Below are 24,122 nucleotides of genomic sequence, written 5' to 3' on the forward strand. Positions count from 1 at the left end.
TTCTCTAATATCAAAATATAGCAATTTATTCAAGACACTGAATATGATCTGTTGATTCTCTCCTTAAAACAAATGAGCTACAATACACAAGGTGAATTTGAAGAAAGTGTGGGTGGGGGAGAAACAAAATAAGAGTTGATGCTGTTTCAACAGAACCTGGGAAATGCTTAAATGAGAACCAAGTCTGGCTGCAAGTCTGACACAGACAATAAAAACTGCAGAAGCCAGAATTCAGAATTTCAGTGAGTGGCTGAAAGAACATTTCTGCAATTGACAAAGAACCACATCTTTTAAAAAGGCAGTAAGAGGAAAAAAAAAAGGAGGAAAAATTAAAAAGGGAAAAAGAAAAAGAAACCCAAAAACAAAGCAGACCCTTACATTTGACAAAGTGCACTTCACTTGGCTCTAAAATTAGCTATTTTTTTCTTTTTTTTTTTTTTTAAACAAATTAAAAGGAAATTTCTAAGATGTAGCATGGGGTTAATGTGTGTATAACCCTGTAAGTCAGGCCCTTTATTGCCCCATAAGGGACCCAGTGTTTCCTACATAAAAGATTCAGTATCCTTCTAACCCACAGAATATAGTGGTTTTTCAGAAACTGGGGTTTTTTCACTCCCAGGCCAGTTCCAGACAGCCAGCAATAATAAAAATCCAGCAAGTCTCTGGATGGTTTCACAATCCTGTTTGGTCACTTAGGTTTTTCCATTTCTCTTCTGTTACAAAGAGCTCTAAACAGAATTCTAGGAAGAAATCTAACTAAGTCCCCTGGGCTGTTGCTTTGTGCAGTTCTGTTGCAGGGGACTCAGGGAGAGGCTCTGCCAGCTGGGGAATGCTGGAGGGGAGGGAGAGCTCCCAGGAGCACAGAGCTGCAGCTCTGGGCTGAGACACCCACCTTGAACCACAGCCTGGAAAAGGCTCTCTCCCCCACTGCTCCCGTCCTGGAGAAACCATGTCCTTAGGTTAAGATCAACCTTTGCAACTACACCTCCTGCCTTCCATAACAGCTCTCATTTCAGTTGAAAACTATCTACTACAGCATCTGTCCAGTCTTTAGGATTTTGTGGATGGTAAGAAAAGCGAATTTTCTTAGCTCCTCACATACACTGCTTTGAACTCTGATTGTCCATATAGAAAACTTTCTGGAGCAGCAGCCTCTCTCACACGTGAACTTTGCAAACCAATTGATATTCAAATTTTGTTTCTCTTGGCTTCTTATCTCCATGTAGGCAAGCAAAGCGGTGTTCTGACTAATTTAAAAGAATGGATAAAAAGGAACAGGTGTCACAGACACTGCCCTGTTATCTACAGTAGCTATCCTGGGAACAACTATGAAACACGGGCTGTGGAGCCAGCCAGTCATGGAGCACTGAGCAAATTAATCTCTTCAAATCCTGAGGTCTGGCCTATTCAGGTGTCACTCAAGGGACAGAGGCAAGGCCAGAGCCCCATCAGCGTTGCCCTCCCACAGACCGGCAACTTCTGCTTGTCATCCTCAGAAACGCCACCAAAAAGCAGTGTAGGAATTTAACCGTTTACATGCAATGACTGCAAGCAAATCATTGTCCAACAATGCTTCATAAAACCACATTACGCCTTTGTATTCAAGTTCAAGGCTCTTTGAGCAAGTCCTCTTAAAAAAAAAAAAAAGTAGTGACTCTCAATTAGCAGGTACATGTGGTTATTAGAAAAGAGTGCAAAACTGCCACATGGTGATCTACAGCCATGCTCTTGGTGCAAAAAAACTAAAACCAGCACATAAAAGCAATAAAAGCATTTAACACCAAAAATAATCCTTGATACTGCCTGGCATCCAATTATTTGAGATAAATTACAAACAACCCTAACTATCACTAGTAACCATAATTCCACATAACTGTTTTCAACTCAGGACTAATACTTTTAGCAGTTACTTCTTTCCATTCTTTTCAGCAGTTGCTTCCTTCTGTTCTTTTCTCCTTTTCAAAGGTGTATCTTTAAGAAATGCAGCTGAAGCTGCAGTGTCTAGTTCCACTAGAAGGACTAAGATCCCCTACAAGCATACAGAAAAGAAAACTCCAGGGAAAAGATGGTGCTCAGATTCCACGATGATGCCCCGGAGCTCAGCAGGTCTCACACCACCAGTTCAGCCCGAGGGCTCTGGATCTGCTCAGATCAAATCTCACCTCCAGCAGCTCTGGTCAAACCAAGGGGAAGATGCTGTGTTACAGAGACTTCGGGCCACAAAGCTCTACATTTGTTAAGAGGTTTGTGGCCTGTTTACTCTCTCCTACAGATCCTAGCCTAGGCTGTGGAGAAGATACCTGCATGACTCAGCCAGTTCTGAGGATCTGTCAAAGTCATGCCTGACACCACCCCAAGGCTGCCTTATAGTTTACAGCACTTCCAGTAAACTCTGCCTATGTGTCCTTCTTTGCATTTGTCATTTCCTCAATTAGAGTAGTGGAGTCCTCAGCTGCCATCTGTGCAGGTGTCACGGCTGCAGTAAGGAAACCTTGTCCAAACTGGATAGGTGGTGCTTTGGAACTCTCCATTGCTGTTCTGATCATTTCACTCCCACAACTTTTCAGTGGTTTACATGTTGAGATGGAACTTACATATGATGTCATAACCTAATGAATTCACTGCTTCTGAGCATCATGCTGAGGACACCCTCAAGGCCAAAGTTCAAGGGCAGACAGTGAGCCTCCAAGTGCAGACCCAGAGCTTTCCCTGCAGGATGCAGCACACCTGTGGTGACAGCAGCACCACCACTGCAATGGCAGAGCCTTCTTCTTGGTGTGTGTGGTCCACGGATGGACAGGAGCTTGGCCAGAGTCCATTCTTCAACAGTGACAGATGCAGTCAATATATTTCAGCTCACCTGGTCTCATTTAGTCAGTGGTAAAACCCCACTGACTGACTGGAACAATGAATATGGAAGACAGCACTGCTCAGCAAGGCCACAGGCAGCCAAATCCATATTCTGTCAAGATCTGAACTATCTCTAGAGGAAAGAAGATACACAAGCATTTCCTCCTGGTTACTGAAAACAAACAAAAATACAGACTAGAGAAAATGAATGTTATAGTCTCAGGCTTCTGAATCTCTTTGAATAAGTTTACATCATCAAACAGCCATAAAAAATGGAATGAGACTATGTAAATGGCTGGCTGCTGGAAAAGGACTTTAGTAAAGGACTGGTATTTCTTGTATCAAACACCATTTTTTCTTACAGCACTTTCTGAGAGAGGAGAGAAAAAGGATACTGCGCCTTTCATGTTCCCTGGACTCTGTGTCATTCTTTTTTGCTTGAATTACACAACTGGTCTACATTTTGTGGCCATTTTAGGCTTTTAAAACTGTTTAACATAAAAAATATTTTTTTTCCAAAAATACACTGGGTTCTTTCTGTTAAAAGTCATCTTTCTCCTGTAAAAATCTTCCCCAGCACTGCATTCTTATATAAAGCACTTATTACACAATTTGCTGAAAGTGCCCTTAGACGCTAAGATCTGAAGCATGGAGGATTTTTTTTTCTTTTAAATGAAGAGAAAGAAAGGAAAAGGAAGTTATAGAAGAGAGGAGAAGCAGTCTGTCAAAAATTTTCATTGTCATGTCCACCTGGCTGCATCTACTATGGGCATACAGGGAAAAAAAAAAGGGGGAGCAAAAAGAAAGAGGAGAAAAAAAAGGAAGGAAAAGTTGGGAGTGGAAGGGAGAAATAAAAGGAAAACAAAAGTATCATCCTAAGCCTGGGATCCTCCAGGCTGTAATATTCCAGCTGATAGAAAAACCACTGAACAAAAAAAGTAGTCTAGAAAATAGAAAGTGTTGTGATTACAAAGTTGAGCATTTCATCAGTACAAACTGGTCTTTGAACGTCCTTTGGGAGAGCAACTGTAGTGTCCAAATTGGAAGGAAAAAATACAACACCGCATTGAGGAGGATTTTTTTCCCTTTTGGTTTATCACAGCATTTTTCTTTTTTTTTTTCTTTTTTTTTTTTTCCTTTTTATTAATTTTTTTGGCACAGCTTTTTTTTTCCCCAGCCATCAGAGCAAGTTCTCAGATGCAAACCAAACAGTGCAATGCCTAGCTGGTGGCTTCATGCTTCCAAGGCTGAATGATCCAGGTGGAAACCATTCCCTCCCCCTCTGAAGTGACTGCGTTTTTACTCCTTGATGAAGGTTACGGACAAAATACAAGTCACCTGTGGCCAGGGAGAGTCGGTTTCATGGTACACTCTAACTTTGTTCAAGTTTGTACAGTTCTGGAGCTGTTAAGAATAGTTTTGAAGAGTGCTTCTCCCCACACATTCACTGCTGGTCCATTTGAAATTTTCTCTAAAACATTTCACTTTTACTTCCGCAGATCTAGGACACAAACCTGCGGAGAGAAGAGCCCGCGTTAAGAACCATTTGTGAAGGTGATGTGGAAATCCCACTCATGCACCCTGTACACAGGTGGACCAGCCAGCTGGATGTTACACTCCCCAGCTTCAAATCAGCACACAAACTGACATTGCAGGGACAAAATGACATGGCAGAAAGCCCAAGTGAAACCCACACATTTAACACTTAGCTGGGCTTTCATTGGTTTACAAACAAACATTTTGGTGGCACATCTCATAAGATTTTGGGATCTATTCAGTTCCCAAATATCATGTCCACTTCCACTTCTGAAATATATCCAAAACAGATGCAGGCTTGGTAAGCATGACATGTGGACATGTGCCCATTGGGAGCAGCTGTTGGGGCCAGGCATGGCACTGTCTGAGATGGAACAACTAAGCTCAAACAACTGAATTATGTCATAGGTGTTCTCTTTGTTAAAACCAGTTTAAAAATACTTTCCAAAGTAGTTATGCCAGCCAGCCAGGTGTGTCCTGCACAAGCTGATCATGCTACAATTGAATTTTTTTAGAAGTAACATTAACAGCAAAAAATAGTAAAGATAATCAGTATCCATGGCAATATTTCTCCTCTACCACATGACAAAATCTTTGAGTATCAAATCAAACTGAAAGCCCCAGGGTGTTTGTTACAGAGTTGACTGCTGTGATCTGCTCTTCATTATGCTGACAGATAACGACAGAAACAACACAACTGTTGTTCTTGTCAAATATGTACTTCGAAGTCATTCTCATCTTCAGGAGTATTCACCTATTCCACAATTCTTCATTTCTGACAGGAATACCACCTCCTAGTATTCAACCTTTCAAAGCACAAGCGTTTTTAATACACTACACAGAGCTACTTATTTGTGTCTTGAGCTGCCTCTGTGTTCGGTTGTGTCCCTAGGAAGCAAATATAACATCCTGTTTTTTGTTGATGCTCCCAGAAAAGAAATCTCCACCCAACCTTTGCACTGTTTGATGATCCTTACCGATCCGTCTGACGCGCTTGCTCCCACTTTGTCTCCTCTAGCGTTCCAGCAGACTTCAAAGATGCCCCCGGTGCCTCTGTAGCTATGTACTAGAGTTCCACTCTACAAAGCAAAACAGCATGCAGACATTGGATACAGAAGTTCCCCTTCTTTTCCTCTGTCATGTGGCTCTACGTGAAAAGGGGGAGCTATTCAGATCACCGAGCTATGACCACCTCCGTATCTATGGCCACCTCCATATTGTGATGGAATCTTGTTAAGAAACAGGAAACTGGTCCTTGCAATGAAGAGCAACAAGCTCCTCCAGAAACAGTAGGACTCAAGACATCTGTTTTTGTCAACTCTGTAACAGTAAAGACCTGGGGAGTTAGGCTGATACGTTCTTCTCTAAAGTTTGCTGCTAATTCAGGTTGTGAGCTACCAGTATCCATAGTTCCATCTGTGGAACTATGACATCCCACTTTTCTCCAGAATATCACCAGTCCCCTGCCTGTACATCTTTGTATCTATAACTCCTTTTCTTTGTTTCTCCTACAACATCTAAGCAAGGATCATCAGATTCACAGCTGAACTCAGTTTGTAACTAAATAAAAAGTATTCCTTAATTCTAATCTACACTTTTGCTTCACAAAGCTGATGACCCAAAGCAACATACCTATTTTCATGCATGCTACTTGTTTTAGCATACAAAGCAGACTGAGCAGAACTGTTCTGGGCAGTCACCTCACTGCACCTGAGTGACTCAACTGCCATGGATTTGTGCCAGCCAATACAAGCAGGTTCACCCTGGCAGGCAGGTCATGCATGACCTAGGTACACACGTTTTCCATTTAAGCCTTTGCTATTAATGTGTCATCTAAACCAGATGTGCTTCACATGAGGCAAAACAGTACCTGAGTATTCCATATATGGACACATTTGTCAAAGGACCCACTGGCTAGATATTTTCCGTCAGGACTAAAAGCTACACTGTAGACAGGCTCTTGATGCTTTGTTAAGGTATGGATGCAGACTCCTCGGTCCACGTCCCACAGCCGAACCGTGGAATCAAACGAAGCACTGCAAGAAGCATTCAAACACAACAGTGTCATAATCTGGGTGTTAGTCAACTTGCACTGTGATACCATAGATGTTATAAGAGAATACCAAAGGTTTTTTTTCCCTTGGCTAAGCAAGACATAATGTTTCAAACAGAAAAGCTAAAATGTACCACCTGCATGTTTTTTATCTTAAGAACTACAGCTATAGAACTGAATTCTTGTATGAGGACCCTTAGGGCCTATGTAGGTGTGCTCTATGTAGCCCTAAGAAGGCCAAGCTCCCCACTTTTGAGATTCTACCTCCTGTTATTCAGGAAGGTCAACTATATCTTGTCATTAATAAGATAAATGGGTTGAGGAAGATCTTACTCCTAATGGATTCACCCTGTTTAATGAATTAGCATTTTATAATTCTCTAGAACTCTCTTCACTTTGCTTTGGTGATATTTTTGCTACATTCCATTTAAATCCCAAACTGTGGGCTTGGAGAAAGGCAAAGGAAAAAATCTGCATTAAAAGTAACATTAAAAGAATAAGTCCAGGAAAGTGAGGTTCTTCCATGTCCACTCCCAGACTAAGGAGTTTTGATACAGCTTCTCCCCACACTGCACATGCCATGAGCTGATCTGACAAACCCACCATACTACCATCAACTGGCACTCTCCAGTAAATGTATCTCCTAAGCTCAAAGAAGAATTTTGCACAGATTTTCAAGTGAAACTTCAAAGACTATCCAAGCTTTTCTCTATTAGCTAAGAAGGCTACAAACATTTTCTCTAACTGCCCAGGTGCGTTGCATGACTCCAGTTAGAAACGATTCCAGCTGCCTGAATCTTGAGAGCACCTGCCTCAAGATTTTCACTCCTAGTAATGCAATGCTGGATGTGAAAGTACAGTGCCAAATTTACAACCATTTTGTCACGGCAGCTGGAGAGTTAAAACACCACATGACTCAATTTTCTTTCTTTGTTCCCCTTCTTTCAAATACAAACCTCTTCCCTTTGTATCCATCTTCCTGACTTACATACACAGATACTTTTTAGTGGAATTGTCTGCAGGAAGACTGATGGCAAAGTCACAGTATGGTTACATGTCAGAAAGATGATTCTTCTTCTTCTTGGCAGGCAAGAAAAAGAGGTTTATTTTTTACCTTGCTAACATGATGTTGGAGTTTGGATTGCTGGTGCCTGGTCCTGTAGGGCTCCATTTGATAGTGTAAATCTCTTTGCTGTGAGCCTGAAGATCATGTACACAGGTATCTTGCTTCATACTCCATATCTAATCAGAGAAATAATGGAGGAGGAAAATGGCAACATTATTAATCTCTTCTCAACTGAATTATTTCAGTTCTGTGTTATTTTACCATTTGTTTATTTGTGATCTTGACTCACCTGAATAGACATAAATATAATTTATTAATGCAGCAATTTGGCACATACATTAAAATAACTCCAGTAGGGAGAAGAGTTACACAGTTAATAGTACTTATTCAATAGTTAAGAACTCAAGAATTGCTGTACTTCCAAAAGTTTGTAACTATTTTCACACAGAAGTTTATCTATTTGAAGTAGTTTAACCAGAATTTTATTTATACATTGCAATAGCAGGCTTTTTAAAGAATGAGAAGAAAATTGCAGCAACTGCTTAGAACACAGCAATTTTCTCTTATGCTAGTAAAATTTTCCTTTTCCTCCTGAACTCCATTTGTCTCCCTCCTATTTTTAACAGTACAGAAGATGGAAGACAGTCAGCTGTTTCTGTAGTGTTACATGGTCAAATACTTCAGTGTAAGATGAAGAATATACTCAATAGAGATGACAGGTAATTTAGAACCTTTTTTTTTCTCAGCTAACTGAGAAAGTAAGACGAAGGAATTCCCAGCAGGGAAAATAACTCAAATTTAGTCAGTCAATTTCAGAGAGATACTGAAAATGTAGTAATGATTTAACTCAGCTGTTGTAAGTCTGACCAAGAGAATGATGTGCTCTTATGCTGAATTCCCACCAGTACCTGAGACTGCTTTTGGAAATGCTACACAAAGCTCAGCCATGTTCTATGGCTGACAGGCAGCACGTTCCAAGAAATTATAGGAAAAGCTTGTGAATTCCAAAAATAAGAGAAGAAAGAAGTTGGAGAGGACTGATCTACAAAGGAAGAATAATTGCCTTAATTTGGAGCATTTGCCATCTCTGTCACTGAAGGTTTTTATAAACAGGTGAGGCCAGGCTTAGCAAACCACTAGCTCTTGTGCCAAATTAAACGGCCAGGAACTTGAGCTGGTAACAACAACACTGAACCATGGTGGTTTTTAAAACACAGCATTCAACTGGGCACCAAAAAGATGTGCCACCACTGGGTCAGGGTGTTTAAGCAGAACAAGAACAGTTATGCAATACTGCTTTGTGGCAGCGTGACAGGAAAGCTGCTCCCTTTTGCCCTTGTTTTTTGTAAATTTCCAGCTCTGTCACTAGCCTGCAATAAAACATTTGGAATCCAGAATGATGAAAACCTCAGTGGCTATGTGGCAAACACAGAGCAGAAGTCAGTCTACCTATGAACAGGAAATATTCATAATGCTGACATTCTCTTAGCTCCCATCTGCAAATTCTGCTGCTGTCTCAGTTTCATGCTAGAAACATCCCAAGCTTCAGCTGTGTCAATCAGCAGTGCAAGGAGATCTGAGTCTTAACTAACACAACCATACTGCGAGGAAACTGTTACTGGTACAATTCTAGCCACAAAACCAAATCCTTCCTGGGATATTTGCTTTCTTCAAGGAATTAGCGTAAATCAACAGTCCAGCAGGAGGGCTTTGCTATAACATCATACAGCTACTCCTACACAGACAGCCTTCATTTGATGTGGCTGGAAAAGAAAAATGAGAAAGGGTTTTGGGCTGCTCAAGCTCTATATTATCTATACTTAAACTATGACTTTTTTGTGACAATGGCAGATCAGTCATGTAACACTTATTTGGACAGGATGCCTTAATTTCCCCAGTGTTCGCTTCTCTTCTTCTTCAATTTTTCATTTGCTTCAAGAAATATGGGACAGAATGGAACTCTGTTCATGCAGAATTTGAAGTGATACACTACCATCATTCTGAAGGAGACTGAAAAAGAGACATAGTTTTTTGTCCTCACTTCTTGAGAAACAGGAATGGAAATTGTTTTACCTTTAATGTCATGTCATCGGAACAAGATGCTAGCAGCATGCCAGATGGGTCCCATTTGATTGCATTCACCTCGTTCTGAAATCAAGAATGACATTATTAAGCAAATATTCCAGTTACTGCATCGTACTGGGCACTCAGCAGAGGGCACTCAAGGTTTATGCATGGAACAAGTTCACCCACAAATTACAGGGCTGGTGCTGCTGCCTCCCCAGCATGCTATTTAAGTGGCATTTTGGAGTGGAACCATCCTGTGATTGTGAACAATACACACAAACAATCTTCTGATGTGTGTTCTGGCTCAAAGTTGCTCCTATCCTTTTGTCATTTCCTAGGATTTAAATAAACCCAGACAGATTGATGATACAGCATTACCTTCTTTTTAAAACTGGGGCATTTCTTTCATTAATGTTCTGTAGACTTGGTGCTACAAATTTTCAACAGAAAATAATGATACTGGTGGGGTGTTCTGTTTTGTGGACTTGATAATTCTTCATAGTGTAGCTCTACAACAATGCTGGTCTCTCTAAAGAGAGGTTTATGTGTAAATGAATTCCATGCTGGAATGTGAAACAGTTTAGGATGCTTTCTCTATCAGTCTTTCTAGCACTTTGTAATTAACTAAGCCTAGTGTATCCCCTTGGTAATGAGTAAGTTTACCCTGCTCTGCCACAGCTATAGGTAAAGAGAAAAAAAGTTTTTTATAAAAAGGGAAACACTGTTTTTTTAAAAATATAAATTGGCCCAGGGTCTCAGTGAAAACAATCCTGGAATGTATTTAAATTTTTCTTTATACATTTTACAAGTTTCAGTAATAATTAAAAACAAGTATAGATATATTTGAAGTGAAAGTTTGGATCACATACAAAACAGTGCAGTTCATATAATTATAAAAAGCACCAGTCTATTTTAGGAATGTACAACCTGTCACAAAATATCAGTTTAACCACAGACTAAGATAAAGGTCTCCAAATACATAATTCTGGAAGCTAACATCTGAATTATGGGTCAGTAAATGATCACAGCTTTCCTCACAAATGAAACCTAGAAAAAGCAACCTTTGACAGTCATTAAATTCCACCAAGAAAAGAGTAGGGAAATACATCTTTAATATAACTTATTAGATTAAATTGATTCTAAAACTGAACAGTGATGGGAAGCAAACTGTTCTCTCCTTATTCATAGCTCTCATTTAGTAAAGGAAATTAAGCCAGTGGAAAACACAATCTTATTTATGAATGTGCCTTTACTCTGCAGCTCATGCTACCTAGAAACACTCTCACTGCTTAAGCCAGAGGTGTTGCCTCCTGTGCTGATACAGAACATTTTATCCCTTCTCACAGGCAGTGAATCCCTCACTCCCAAGGAATATACCATTAGGGAAACAACGGGGTGTAACCCCTTTGCTGCTAGAACATACTCTGCAAACCCACCATCTGCTATGAGATAACATGTTGCTGTGACTTTACCACTAACATTTTTGACTTCTTAAACTTACTGTGTGTCCTTGAAAGGTTTTAACGGGACGATCACAGCCAAGTCTGCATACATGGATGCACATGTCAGTACTGCAGGAGGCAAAAGTAGTGTTGTTCTGCCAGTCTACATCCAGAGCAGGAGCTGTGAACACAAAAAACAGAAGGAATATCAGGGATCACGACAAAGAAACAGCTATCCCAAATAATTTTCCTCCCATCATCTATCTGCATGAAACAGACTACAGGCTAGTTCTTGGTCTGTCACCTGCTGCCAGTTACAGGGTTGATAGGGACTGTCTGAAGGGCACAAAGTATTTTTTCTATTCCAGTGGATAATCTGGATACTTTGCATGGCATCTACTTATGAGAATCTTTTGGGTCAAGTTACATAAGAGGGGGCAAAACACTATCTCCACCCTCTCTGCTCCCAGCTATGCATATCATGGGTTATGTCTAGCATTCATCCTCTGTAACCCAGTTCAGTGAAGAAACTGAAAGAAAACTAACCCAGAAAAAATGTGGGTAATTCCATCTGGGTTAGACAAGCATGTTCCTGTGAATGCTAGACACAACACATGGGAAGGTGGAGGAGCAGGTGGCTGTGTCTCTTTGCACTAGAGCTTTATGCACCCTTTGATACCAACCTATCATTTGGTGCAGGCACATGGATTAATAAGACTAAAATTCGGTTTAATTTGCTTAGGGACTGCTTTTAGATAGGTACATTGGTCAGCCTCATCTGAAATGAGAGGAAGAGTTTCTGTAGAGGGTTTGGCATTAACTAGCACTGAACTAACAAAACTCTGTGCACAGAGAGCATGTGAGCATGTAAATAGTGCCCATGTGCAGCACACACACACACACACACTCAGACATACACTGACACACAGATACAGACACACAGAGTTTACAAAAGAATGGGAAAAAATCCCCAAACAACTCTTCCAGCATGTCACTGAAGAGTGCAAGCAGGAGCAGGAGGAAGCTCCTGACAAACAGCTTGCTTGTGTTTCTATGATTGCTGCTCAGGCTTTTTCCCTCAGGATAGAGTTTAGCTGCCCTCCAGAGGATGACATAAGACTTGCTAAAATACAGAAATCTTCATTCTCAGCACACTCTTGTGAGAATCAAGTGTGCTAGAATGAGACCAGCATATAGGAAACCAAGTTGAATCTCTTCCTGGCAAAGATACAATGCAAATTTGTCATTAAACCAATAAATTCCTTACTGAAATGTGTTTAAAAAGATACTTTGGTAATACAGAGGTGAAAAGACATCTGTTCTGACAAGTCTGTTACATTTAAATATGTTTTTCCTATTATAATTGTTATGAACTGCAAAACAAAATAGATCCATATCACTAACTGAATCATCAGGAAGCTGCCTAAATGAGAAAGACGGACACTGTTTCATAAACAAGGGTTTTTTTCAGTATTAATGCAAAAGCTCAGTAATTCTGTATGACAGGTAAGGAATTATGACCTTGCAGAAACATAAAGGAAATTCATGTGAGGAAGGCAGACTACTTTTGAGCTTTCCAATGAACATGGATGAGGATCAGGAAACAATTAAAGATCCTTCAACTGCCTGTTTGTCTTTCTTTTTATGCTACAAGCTTTGTATTACTATTTCAAAGCAAACAAAAAAAATCATTATTAATAACAATATGCCTTCAGGGCCTATATCTAGTATGATGTACAAGTCAAAACTAATTTTCAGAGAGCTATTAGCACCTAAAGCTATGGATTTACATTGCAGCATAATTTGAATCATAAAATGCTGATAATTAATACTGATTCATTTATTGGTGTACTCAGTCATATGTTTACTGGATATGTAACTACATAAAAACATTTGAAAAAAATCAAACATGGTTCCTGAAGGAAATAATCAAACTGCCAAAGCATTTCCAAAACAACAGGATACCAGCCAATTGCATAACAACAATTAGAATATCATAACATATCATAATAAAAGCAGCAACAAATCCTCATAAAATGCAGCTAAAATAAAAACCAAAAATGAAAGTGTTACAATAATTATCTGGTAATTTAGACTTTTTCAGAACAAATTTAAGCATGATTCAGAGCACTTAGATCACAGAATCATAGAATGGGTTAGGTTGGAAGGGACCCTAAAGAACACCTAATTCCAGTCCCCCTGCTGTGGACAGGGACATTTTTTACTAGACCAGATCACTCAGAGCTCCATCCAACCTGGGCTGCTCTGAGCAGCCTGATCCAGTGCCTCACCCCACTCACAGTGCAGAATTTCTTCCTGATAGCCAATCTAAACCTTCTGTCTTTCAGTTTGAATCCATTCACCCCCTGTCCTGTCACTACACAACTAGATGGTTAAAACTGGGCCACACAAATACCTCTTTTGGTGTCAATTTAACAACTTGTTCCTGCAAGCATAGACATCAGTCTGTATCTATCAGTAAAAGTCAAAATTGGATTATTTAGCTCCTTTTTAAAGAAGTAAGTTTTGTGAATATGTATTTCGATCAAATGCCCTATGATGATTCATAGTTTTGCAAAAAATAATGAAGCCCTAGAAGCTACTTATCTGCATAATTGCATATTTTGAACAAAAAACCTGAAAAATTACATGGGAACACCAATGACATGAAGGCCTTCAACACCCAGACAAAGGACTTTTCCTTACATATTTTAAGATAGCAGTTTTGTCCGTGCGGTGTAAACTAAACCAGTTGTTATAAAGAAGCAGACAGTAAAAAAACCTTTTTTTTTTTCCAGGCCAACTACCTCCAGACTTCAAAGAAGTATGTGTTAAAGGAGGTGTATCCTGCCTAGACTAGACTTTTAATTGCTAAAATGCCACCTTTAATCCTAGTGTAGACAAGGTTTTCAGATTCCAGATATGGAAAGGAATTTGCTGTTACTTTGTCCTGGTGATGCAAAGAGGACAAGGTGAGGTCTTTGTGGCTTTAGACTTGTGAGAACAAAGTGAGTACAGAGTCTGGCTGATTTTAAGAAGGTTTTGTAGCATATATGCTTTCTACAATCAAAAATTTCTTCAACAGCATTTCCTTAATAACTGCTTTACTTCCTTATGAAAACATATATGAAAGAGCAAAAAAAATTTAAAAATATTAGCTTTTCCACATCTACACTTCAGTTGTGTCTCATGTTCCAAAGATAAACAGCATGTGTAGCAAGAATTTTTAAAAAAAATCTTTTCATGCACATGGACATACTGTATTGGCAGATATAGATGAGTTTTCAACTTGCTAAGAAGAGGATGGGGTGATTTGTCCTTGATGCACATCACTGCTAAGACAGCTTATGTGTCAGTGAACATGATTCTGAAGGGCCAACCAAGTTCTGAATCCACAAGTATTTAGATTACTAGTTAGGGAACAGAGGATTAAAAGTCTCATTAAAATCACTTTATGTGCACAGTTTGCTGTTATGGAACAGTTATGGTAGATAAATAAATGCCAGAAAATATGCCAGAAAATAAATGTGAGAAAATCTGTCAGCAGACACCAACTCCTCTAAACCAACAGCTGCATTAATAAATGAGGAGACGAGTGACAAAAATGCAGAGTATGGATTTGCTGTGCCCATGGACATACTTTTTGTCTACTGCTGAATAACCATTTAGATTGCTACTGCATATTATTCACATCAGTGTAAATGTGAGAATAAGCACAGTTTCAGTTGAAAAGCATGTGCAAAACAATGTTTTAAAATTAGTACTGAAATATGCTTTTAAACACCATTGTGAAAGCTTCTTGTATTTAAAAATGGATTAATTACAGCGAACTAGGAAGATGAACACCTCTAGCATCAGAATCCAGAATGCTCTCATGGTTTTAAACTCAGTTTTACTATACCCCTTAAAATTCTTCACTATGAAAATATAACCACTTCAGATCATGAATTCAGCCATCATCTTACAAGTCTGGTCTCAGGTGAATTTCAGAATATGTCAATGACTGTCTGTTATTCAAGATTATTTAGTATCTGTGACATCTCCTGGCTTCTTAAAACAGTTCTACAAGTAACCATCCTAATAGCATTTTGGTGCAGCAAGGTTTTGAAACTCAAGTCTGGCAACTGATTTTCAATAATCAAAGAAAGCAAATATTGAAGAAATTCAAGTTAAAATTAAAAGCTAAGAACTTCTGAGGATGTTTGTGAGTGCAGTGGTGAATGCAAGGTGCATGACAAATCTGCCTGCTTCTGCCTCAAATCAGCTTCATTGAAACAGGAGCAGAGAGAACTGAAAAGATCCCCGACACCTCCACTGAAAGTTCTCTTCATGAATCACCACCTGGTACTATTCAAGCACATAGATAACAACAGGACTGCTCAGTTAGGTAGACATGGCTGGTGTACAAACCCTCTCCTAAAATCAGCTTTCAAAGCTGATTCTCACAGAGCTGGGTCTTTCTGAAATGAGAATAAACCCACAAGCCATGACATTCAAGATAGTTAAAGCACAAAAAAACTTGATTGAAACTCTGGCAGATATGGATGAAGTACATTGACAGAATTATAAACTGCATTTCATTTTCCTAACAAGAGTTATGCAAAAAGTACCTGAATGGAAAGGAAATTGCTGTTTAGCTTCTCCTGTGTGAGCATCCCAAATTATTGTTGTCTGCATCCAAAGAAAGGGTGGAAAAAAAAAAGATTAGTGACTGTTCAGCTCAGAGAAAAAACCCCAAACAGCACCCTCACTAAGTAGCAATTCTAAATGATGAACTGATAAAATTATTGACTACAGAGAGCCTTGTGTGCTAAACAGTGGCAAAACCAGAAATTACTTCTAGGTATTGAAGAATAATAATCTAAGTGTAGATAAGGAAGTATCATGCCCACAGAAGAAATAATATAACTATGAAGAACGGGCATAGTCTCTCTGAATAATGCTAGAGGACGACACTATACATTTTTAATAAGCATATTCACAAAAAGTTTCAGTTATGATCTTTAAAGAACACTTTCCCTTTTCAGAAGATGCAAGTTGAATTCTACTTCAAAACGATGCTGAACCCCATTTGTAAAAAACCAATAAGTGAAATGTTTCTCTATCAGCAGAGTACACAACACTTCTTGCCTCTGAGGTGGGACAGACTCTGGTGTAATTGGCTTACTATAGGTTTAATCCATCCTCACAGCACACGTGAGTGTGTCCCCTGGAGAGCTCAATACCACCTGAGGGAATTGTCAATTTACTGGAAGAATATACTTCCAGAAAATAAATTAAGGATGCATCATCTTGCTGATAATGGATCACCTAAAGAAATGCTGCTTTTATTGAGAGTGTAAGTTGGCTGGAGTAATGGAATTACAATTGGGAGATCAGTGTAGCTGAATATAAGCCAGTATTAAAGCTTCCATTTTCACAAGGATATAAAAATACAGGGATTTACTGAGCTTACAAAGGCACAAATCTCAGCTGGACTCCCCTCAGCTGGAGAGAAGCACTGTCAGTGCATCTCACTGGAACACAGGCCATGCAGCCTATCCCTTGGAAGTGTCAGTTTTCTCTCTGAATTTTATAAAGGAAGCCAAGGATGACACATGCATCTAATTTTTGGACATTGAAAGTTAGGCAAGATGAATGCTGTGTACTTTCCAGTTTCAGTTGTAATGGATCATCAGTCAACTGTTAATTTTAATCTCTAATGTGCATTTAGCTGTAACTACTGTGTTTTGCTTGATTTTCAGTTCAGAACTAATTTTTTTTCTTTGCATATTTCCAGAGGAAGCCATATAAATTTTAGTCAAATAAGGGTTTCAACAGTTAGATGAGCTAAAAGGTGTTGTATCTTTAAGACCACTTTCTTCCCGTAAATAGCTGATAAAACTACAAATATAAGTACTGGAAGCTATTCCTTCCTTAAAAGAGACACACTCAAGATGTAATTTTACACTATTTTTTTTAAAGTTAAGTATTTTCCATGAAAATAGTATACATTTATGCAGCCTCAAAAATGTAATCAACATGCACTAAAATATATTTTAAAAAACCAAACTCTCCAGGGTGCCTGGAGAAGAAGAAAATAATCTTAAGCAATTTAGCAGCACAAGCTCACTCATCAGCATACTTATATGTTAGAATAATGTATTTTTAAAACTCACTTTATCAACACCAGCACTTAAAATATAATTCCCCTTTTTGTTCCATTTCAGGGCAAATATTGGACCTTTATGTTGACCTAAGGTGCTTGCAAGGTTACCTGGAATAAAGAACAGGTTATTATTACAATTTCTTTACAAATTGGTCAAATTACAGCTCACCGCTGTTTGATGCTTAAGAACAAGAAATGTTTGACTTACCATCTTCTGTCCATATTCTTGCAAAACCATCATATGAGCCTGTAGCCAATAGTGTTCCATCACTCTGTTGGAATATATAAAAATGGCAAAGGTGGATATATGGGATAAAATCTGTTTCAACCAACCTTTTTCTTTCTTTTTAAAGGTTTGTTAATTGTGATTTATGATTCTGAGTCCACTCATTGAGACATATGATGGTATGATTTGAACTTAAGGTTATTATTTCAGACAGCACAGAGGAAATAAAATCCTCTAACATACAGTGAAACACTGGGCTATACCATCAGATATGAGCTATTTAATAAAAAAATTAGAAAAAGAAAACAAGATAGAACAAATTCTATGGGCTTCTTCCACTTAACAAACAGATACTACTTCTTAGACATAAAGGACCTACAAAACATCAACAGATGACCTAAACCTAGTCTAAATCCCAGTTTACTGAAACTCAGGCACGTCTACTTGAAAGAAGGCCCTAAGGCACACACACTCAGTGAACACCTCAAATATTATCTACCACCAAGGAACTGCTTTCCACTTGTCTGAACAAAGACTCCCACATGTGCTCAAGGGCACAATATCTTGATGAAAAAATAGATTGATGGGTCCCAATTAGGAGGAAAAAAGCCCATGCATCTAATCAGCAGGTCACATGTATTCTGGAAGGAACCTTTCATAGAAGGATATGTCCTGTGCAGCCAGTGAGGCTGGTCTGATTGGGCCAGAATAACTAAAATAGAACTTAACTCTGCTATTTGGTGACACTGTTGAAGCAGGGTATTTAGTTTTTCAACATTTCAGAACCTGGATTAAGAGTGAGATTCATCCCATTTACCTCCTGACATGCAGAAGTTAGGAGTTAGTCCAGGAGTGCCATCTAGTCTCCCTTCATTGCTAACAGCATCATGTAACTACAGCCCTGAAGTGTAACTCATGAACTCGTTTGCTTTAGATTATGCCCAATCCAATATGAAGGCAGGCGTCTCCATTTCTGCTGACTTAAGGTGAGTCTAGAGGATTAGCTTAGATGGTCAAACCTACACATGGTATCAAAGGTCATGATCTGAATATGACCTCCAGAAATAACCTTTCCTATAACCTTTATAGGAAGTCACATAAACCAGAGAAGAACTTATTCAATACTACCAGTATGAATATTTCACAGGGAAATATGATTAATATTGTGGTTCTAAATAAATAATAAAGGCAGATGGCATTTCTAGATTGATGGATAGAAAATTAGAAAAATGCATGAAGTAATCCTTTGAAACATATGCCCACTCTAATCCTCCAAAAACATTGACTGAGAACACTTGTAAATTTAACTCATATATATAATAATGTAGGGGAGAAAAAATCATAACCTCAGCGAAGCTCACTGTGATGTACACTGCTCTGGACCAGAGATGAGAAGAAAGGTGATAAAGGGCAAAAAGAGAAAAAGAAAAGTTCAGGAACTTACATATACAGTTTATCCTAATTTGTGGCTGGTAATTCACATTCTTTGGGAAACTCAAAGTAAGTTGGAAGCACTTGAAGTATTTGAATTAGTAACATTTCCCTACCTTAAGTACTAGTACAATGCAAGTGAAGTACCAATGAAGTCTGGAAGGTAAGGAACTACTACAGGAAACACTAGAGGGTTTTGGACAAATTTTCTCCTAACTGTTCTGCAGTCATTGCATGTTTCCCTCTTTCAATTTCTCTTTTCTTACTCCTAGATGCATTTTTTTCACAACTGTTTTTCTTCACTCTAATATCCACAGGAAACAAGTAATGAACATAAGCTTGAGTTTTATTTGTTTCCTTGACCTACCTCTACTTTCTGTACTATTCACCAACTTCTTACATTGTGCAAATATAAAATACCCAGGGGAAAGGTGACTTGTGCAGTGGCCTTATCTTTTACTTTGTAAAGCACCTAGCTCACTTGAAGGACAATACTGCAGTAAAGATTAATCGAAACTTGATCTCTGGCCAGCAACTGAGACTGTACATAACTGCTAAAAATCCTTTCTGGTACTTAATTAATCTGTTTTCCTATGAAAACAAGACTAATGTGATCACTCTGTCTGTGCTAATATCAGCAAAACAGGCAGAATGAAAATTAGCTTGAAGTAATTAAGGTTTCTGCAGGGTCTTGTAAGTTTTTTTGGCAATAATTAGAGCTGTCAAGGGCACTGCCCAGAGACTGGGGATTCTCAACAATACCTGTCCTCTCTGCTCACTTCAGTATTTTTTGTGCAGAAGCACATTATATAAGATAGGAGGTTTTGCAGGATGAAAGTAAAAAAGGGATCAGGCAAGACAGTTTCATCCAGAAGGTAAGGACAGAATAACCACACATGCTCCTATCAAGACAAAGAAAATAATGTGAACACATTTTGCTGTGCACAGCATAAATCAAATGAGAGGATCTGGAGAGTCCAACCTCAGAAGAAGCTTCACTAGTGCTTTTACGTCCTTACATGCCAAAACAAAGTAACTATGAGATACAAATACATTATTAATGAGGCTTCAGTATTACATAGATTGTTTGTTTAATCTTTCTTCTTAAAGCTAGCTGAGTTTATTTTTATTCATGCTCCTAAAATAGAGATATAAATATATCATTGTTAAGCTCAAAGATGGCAACAGTCCTGGAAAATTACAGCATGTAGGAGAAAGTTCAGCCTATTATGAGTATTTGAAACAAGAGGTCAGTAGGTTAGGACAGAGCTTCTGATCACCTCAGATATGAAAGATATGGAGCAGCAACTGTAATTGCCTTGGAATTAAATTTAGACAGTTATAAACCATGCACAGTCTTAGAAGTTAGCTTACATTCCAGTCCAATGAAGTCACATCCTTATTGCTGGGGACATCATGTCCTCCTTCTCTTATGCAGTGCCTCAAGACGAGTTGAGTGGAACCGCTGTTGCTGTTTTCGTTGAGATTCCATATCCTGGCCGTTGAGTCTCCGGATCTATAAAGCAATTATGCAAATAAGTTGAAAACTCCTCACGTTGCTCTAGCAAACAGTGTAAAAGCCTGTGTTTCTGTTTTCACAGAGACAGAATTAGAGCCTTGCAGGAGACTGGAGGAACAAGAGCCACTGGCCTGTACTGTAACAGAGTGTCTGACTGCACGGGGCTGCTGGGAACCTTCTGGCTCTGTGCAAAACACAGGTGTAAGACTTTGGTGCTGGAATTAGCAGAAGTTCACCTAGGAGAGGGCCCTATTCTACTGAAATGTTCCAATATTTGCAAGTAGAAGTTGTTTTGTGTCTCCTGAGAATTTTGATGTTTCTCCTGTGCACTGCCCAGAGTAGATCCAACCACCTTTCCCTAAACCTGCTGAATGGATCAGGGCATTACAAGCCTTTAAGAAGTAATTTTTTCTTTCCAACTCTTTCTGTACTCCGTGTGCTTTTCTAAAAATGCTAACACATATTTAAATTATACCTGTCATAATAATATTGTTTATTCAGGGAAGTTTTGTCTAAAACTTTCACATAAACTTGCTGTCTACATCTTGCACTACATACCTAAAGCTGTCATAGCTGAGTTAGTCTTTGGCACCTTACAGTAACTGTCTGTAGCTTGGTGCTTCCATCATGCTGTCTGAAAAAGTGGCAAAATAAGTACTGCCATAGTAGAACAAGATAGAGAGAATCAGGATTTTGATTTATTTTATAGACCAATTATTTTCTACAGAGGTGATTTTAATGCAGGCTGAAACCCTGATTCTGGTTAGAAAAGGTTTTGAGGAGGAAAAGTGTATCATTATCTACTTGTAAATAATATATTTATTTTGACTTTGCATAAACCTTTATTCTACAAAAAAAATGTCTCTGAGGTACAGAGATCAATTTGCCATGGAGTGGGAGATATTCCACTTTAAAAGTTTACTGGGATTTCTTTCCACACTCCCTCTCCTTAATTTTTTAAAACAACAACCAAAACCAAGTTTCCTGGATTGCCTGTTCTGTCCAGAAAGCAATTTTCATTTACATGCAGTAAGTACAAACTTGGAGCAGAGTTAGCATCTCTCTCATACTTGCAAGAATTCATACAGTGTAGATGAAATTTCATTGCTGATACATCTGATGTGTTAGCTTTTGCTTTTTAAAAAAGTACTGACAAAGAACTTCATTTCTGATACACTATCCAGGAGAAAAAGTTTTTCTTCAAAGACTGATTTTTGAAGAAATGGATCTACCTGAGACCCATTTTTGCTTTGATAAACCATGTTTTACTGAAAAAGAAATCCACCACAAGAGAATACTAATTTTTTCTTTTGGTCTACTAGTAAAGCATTTAAATTACTGATAGTATGAATACCAGGGAAATTTTCAACACTTGACATATCTTCAAATACAAATATTGACCAAGCAATTATCTAACTCCATTGATCTCTGCATATTATTTTACTAATAATTTAGCCTAATTTTACACAAACATTTCAACTGTAAAAGCAAACACCTCTCTACATGTACCAGTAGCTCTGAGCTCTTCTGGGTTATGGCATGTCTGGGGAATGTGCCCCATCTCCTGTGAACCTTTTGTGCCAAGCTGAGGTGTGATGGCTGGCCAGGGTTTTGAACCCAGCTACTCCTGTAAAGCCACTCTTTAATTTTCAAGACATATCTTTCACATCAGTGATTAAGAAATAATTCAGATCAGGGTAATTTTTGCCACCACACAGCTGTGACTGTAATATACACCCTTACTTCTTCAGAGGTCTGGAAAACTGACATTTTTGCATATGTTGGCTAGAAAATTAACCGAGTTAATCATGAGGCTCAGAAGTTAAGGAACATTTTTAACTGTGGTAATTAACAATGATGGGAACATAAGTCTTTAAAGGACTGCTTCATTGGTTAACATGCTAAGTAGGAAATTCCTTCAGAGCTGGCTTCTCTCCTATATAAGACTGCAGGACCGTCCTGCCTTCATTGTAATAATTCAGTTTGTTATTGGACCCTGTGAATAAAGTACTCAGTCACTTGGCCATCAAATACAATATCCTATTTGCTAGTTCTAAAAGGGTTATGTTTTGTTTTTCAACAGTTTTATTTAGTCAGTTTTCTGGCAAGGCACAGGCAATCTCATTTTCCAGTATTTTAATTTTGTTTTTCCCTTTTCTTCTCCCAAAGCTACATAAGCTATTATGTGTCCCTGCAGAGAGGCTTTATAAGCCTAGCAGTGTGCAGCAAGGGTATTTGTGTGTCTTCCCTTTTGTTGCTGGAGGGAAAAAAAAAAAAAGAGTCCAGAGAATGCTCTGGAAAGCATTCTGATTTCTGTTGAACGATTCAGTGAACCCTGCCTTATTAGAGGAGCACAGTTCAAGCACAATTCAGAAAGATATTTAATCTCCTTTGCCCACAGAAGCATTTCTATCTACATGATAAAGCAGCTCATTCCAACATGCAAGTCATGAACACTTGAGTAATAGGTATACTCCTCTGCACTGTGGAAGAGCACTGCTAAATTTTAGGAAGGCTAATTCTGAAAGGATTTTATTTCATGCTCTCCTGCCCCAGTATGTTCATGAATCAAGGTGGACAAATGTTTATGGAATTTAATTTGTGACATATAAAATCACCATTCTGTAACTGGGAGCACAGAGGTTGCAAGTCCTGCAGCTGGGTAAAGAATTTTGCAAGATGGTTGATCTTCAGCTACAACATTTAAAATCACCATTATTTTGAGATGCAATATTGCTAATGTGTATTTATTACTTCTGTCTCTAACAGGATAGAGCTTTTATTATTTTATTTTAAGAGATATTATTAAAAGAATTATGGGAAGGAAATTCCTCTCTTTTTTTTTTTCACACCTAACATTTCCTTGATGAAGCAGGTCTCTGACTAAGTGCTTACTCTTCCTAGGCAGTTAGGAGAAGAAGGGCCTCACAGGTGTCCTGATTAAGATCTCTGCCCCACTGATTCTACAACATTATTCCCTGCTACAGGTTATTCAAGTCGACCTCCCCTAGTAGCTGACCACTTTGCTTTCATGGATTTGATGCACTGAGGAAGCCAGTCCAAACAGTCCCCTGCCAACAAATAAGCACTTAAGAGTTAGCAGAATTAATATGTGGCCCTGATATTGAGGGCTGGTGTCTGAAATTAACACCCTCAACCTGGTAAGTCAAAAGGATTATACTGAAAGGTAATTTATAGTGCATCCTAAACCACTGACATGAGGAGTACAGTAACCTGAAGTACTATATATATAAAACCCAGAAACTATGGCAGCAGATGGCCTAGAATCATCTTCTCTTGCTTCCAAGAGACACAGCCAGACTGAAAGATCTCGGACAGCAGCTTTTATGGATAATTACTTTGCTGACTAGGGAGAGCAAAAGGTGCACAGAGTGGTTTGGAAGAGACAAGGCGCAGCCTCTCCGTGTGAGAGAGGCTGGCATAGACTAGCTGATAAGAAAAGAAACCTACTGTTGGTTTTGGGACTGAGGCCAGGTCCCTCTGCTTCACGGCTGTGTGAATTACTTGAAGGGCATGGCTGGATGTCACAGAACAGAAGCAGCAGTGGAACACAATGACAAAAACATCCTAAGTTCAACTGGAAAAGGTTTTGGAGCTCAAGGCTCTAGCAGCCTTGACATTCACAGTCCATCCACTTCCACACTGGGAAATTCAAGCACGTTCAGAACACTCTGTGTCACAGGACCACGATGACCTGCGCAAGCAAACTGACAGGATATTCCCTGGTCAGATTTTGGCTTGTTTTAATTAGCACTCTTGCTTG

The 24,122-nt window shown here is 38.9% G+C and overlaps 1 protein-coding gene across 2 annotated transcripts in view; it reads right to left on the reverse strand.

Annotated features, from left to right (window-relative positions):
• TBL1X (transducin beta like 1 X-linked) overlaps positions 1-24,122 on the reverse strand; it is a 190,022-nt gene continuing 165,900 nt past the window's right edge. For both annotated transcript variants that reach the window (XM_064407742.1, XM_064407741.1), the window contains 10 exons: positions 20,194-20,335; positions 17,371-17,434; positions 17,173-17,270; positions 15,625-15,685; positions 11,074-11,195; positions 9,579-9,653; positions 7,554-7,681; positions 6,257-6,422; positions 5,364-5,465; positions 1-4,364 (listed from right to left, as the gene is read on the reverse strand). In XM_064407742.1, the coding sequence (XP_064263812.1) occupies positions 4,338-4,364; positions 5,364-5,465; positions 6,257-6,422; positions 7,554-7,681; positions 9,579-9,653; positions 11,074-11,195; positions 15,625-15,685; positions 17,173-17,270; positions 17,371-17,434; positions 20,194-20,335 (985 nt within the window). In that variant the 3' untranslated portion in view covers positions 1-4,337. The remainder of the gene's footprint in view (positions 4,365-5,363; positions 5,466-6,256; positions 6,423-7,553; positions 7,682-9,578; positions 9,654-11,073; positions 11,196-15,624; positions 15,686-17,172; positions 17,271-17,370; positions 17,435-20,193; positions 20,336-24,122) is intronic.

The sequence above is a fragment of the Passer domesticus genome, chromosome 2, assembly GCF_036417665.1.
Source record: "Passer domesticus isolate bPasDom1 chromosome 2, bPasDom1.hap1, whole genome shotgun sequence".
Classification (NCBI taxonomy): Eukaryota; Metazoa; Chordata; class Aves; order Passeriformes; family Passeridae; genus Passer; species Passer domesticus.